This window comes from Myotis lucifugus, unplaced genomic scaffold (genome assembly GCF_000147115.1).
Source record: "Myotis lucifugus unplaced genomic scaffold, Myoluc2.0 scaffold_3, whole genome shotgun sequence".
Taxonomy (NCBI): domain Eukaryota; kingdom Metazoa; phylum Chordata; class Mammalia; order Chiroptera; family Vespertilionidae; genus Myotis; species Myotis lucifugus.
Window position 1 is genome coordinate 18,459,761 of NW_005871051.1, and position 1,625 is coordinate 18,461,385.

The following is a 1,625-nucleotide window of genomic DNA, read 5'->3' on the forward strand; positions in this document are numbered from 1 at the left end:
GGGGGGGACCGCTCCCCAGCAGCTGTGTCTCAGCCAGGCACCCACACCTCCCAGTAACACACACCTTCCAACACAAACCAGCACGTCCGGAATACTGGCACCTCCCTGTGCCTGCGCGCACAGACCCCAGCCCCCTCCTCCCCTACCCCCCGCGTGTCCGCTCCCACCCAGAGTCCTGAGCGGACGCAGTGGCCTCAGGACGCGTACACGCCTCCACTCCTCCACCCCGTCGTGACGTCACGTGGGGTAGAGCCCTGAGACACGCTGGGGGGTGGGGAGGCGGCGGCGCTCCCTGAGCTGGGACAGTCACTCTCTGGGCGGCGAGGCCAGGCACAGACAGCGCCGCCCCCCCCCATACCCCCCACCCCGGCTCGCCCCACACGCCCTCGGAAGCGAAGGCTCGGCGGGACAGCGCTGGGGGGCTGCCCGGCACCCCAGCCTCTCGTCCCCAGCCCGCAGCACCTCCGGGCCCCCCTTACCCTCAAGAGGCACCAGGAGTTGTCGCAGGGGGGGCTCGGGAAATTCCCTGGACCCCTGTGCCAGGAGGTGCCCGGTGCGCCCGCCCGCTACCCCCCCCCCCCGGGGGCGGTGCCCGGGGGCGCTGCCCCATGGATCGGAGAGGCGGGCGCCGTCTGCTCCCGGAGCCGTGACCCAGGTCGGAGCTCTGTGTCGCAGCCACCCCGACCCCCGCGGATCATGCGCCGTCGCCCCTGGCTCGCGGGTCCTGCCGGACTGTGAGCCCCCTACTCCCCGCCCATCACGGCCCGCGCGCCATGGGCAGCACCCACCCTTGCCCCTGGCTGCGGCTTCTCCGACCTGGGCCCCAGCCGCGGCCCGCGCTCTGCGCGCTCCTGTTCTTCCTACTGCTGCTGGCTGCCGCCCTGCCCAGGTGAGCCCTCACCTTATGCTCCGCCCTCCTAGAGAGCTGGGACCCCCAGCCACAGAGGCCTCTGGGGACCCTGGAAGGAGGGAGGGACAGTGTCGCAGGAAAGTCCTGCTGCCCAATGAAAGACAGTGTCCTCATAGGAGGGTATAGAACTGGTGACAGAATATGGGCAGTCCAGGGAGATAGGGCAGTGCCCAGGAGAGTGATGGCTACTAGAAGGGAAGGGGTGTGTGTGTGTGTGTGTGTGTGTGTGTGTGTGTGTGTAGCAAGTACCAAGTTGGAGTCAGTGCTGTGCTGGGGCCATGCACCCCCACCCGAGGAGTAAGTTCAAACTGACTTGCTTCACCTTGGAGATGGCTCACAGGCAGGGACAGGGTTGGGGGTTGGAAGGGTATAGCCCAGGTGGGGCCAGTGAGGTACTGAAGATGGAAGGGTTGTATGTGTGTGTGTGTGTGTGTGTGTGTGTATGTGTGTGTGTGTGTTTGAGTGAGCCCAGCAAGCTGTGTTATGTAAATAGCAGTCTGTATTCACATGTATGTGAATGTGAGAGCTCCTAGATGTTAAGATGAACACATGTGTGTACTTGTGTGTCTGTGTGTGTAACTATGTCTGGTGAAGTGTGCATGTGTGTAAGTGGGTCTGGGTGTTCACCTCAATGTGCACAAGTGTGTCTTCAGGAATATGACTGTCTGAAACATGTCTTAAAGAGTGGTCTTCTGGGGAATGCTGTGTGTGTAAG

General features: G+C 63.6%; 1 protein-coding gene across 2 annotated transcripts in view; it reads left to right on the top strand.

Moving 5' to 3' along the window:
* The first annotated feature begins 291 nt into the window (after positions 1-291).
* The window catches only part of WNT10A (Wnt family member 10A), a 13,467-nt gene continuing 12,133 nt past the window's right edge, over positions 292-1,625 (top strand). The window contains exon 1 of one of the 2 annotated variants that reach the window (XM_006082531.2): positions 292-889. In XM_006082531.2, the coding sequence (XP_006082593.1) occupies positions 774-889 (116 nt within the window). In that variant the 5' untranslated portion in view covers positions 292-773. The remainder of the gene's footprint in view (positions 890-1,625) is intronic. The other variant, XM_014462804.2, reaches the window with a different exon arrangement.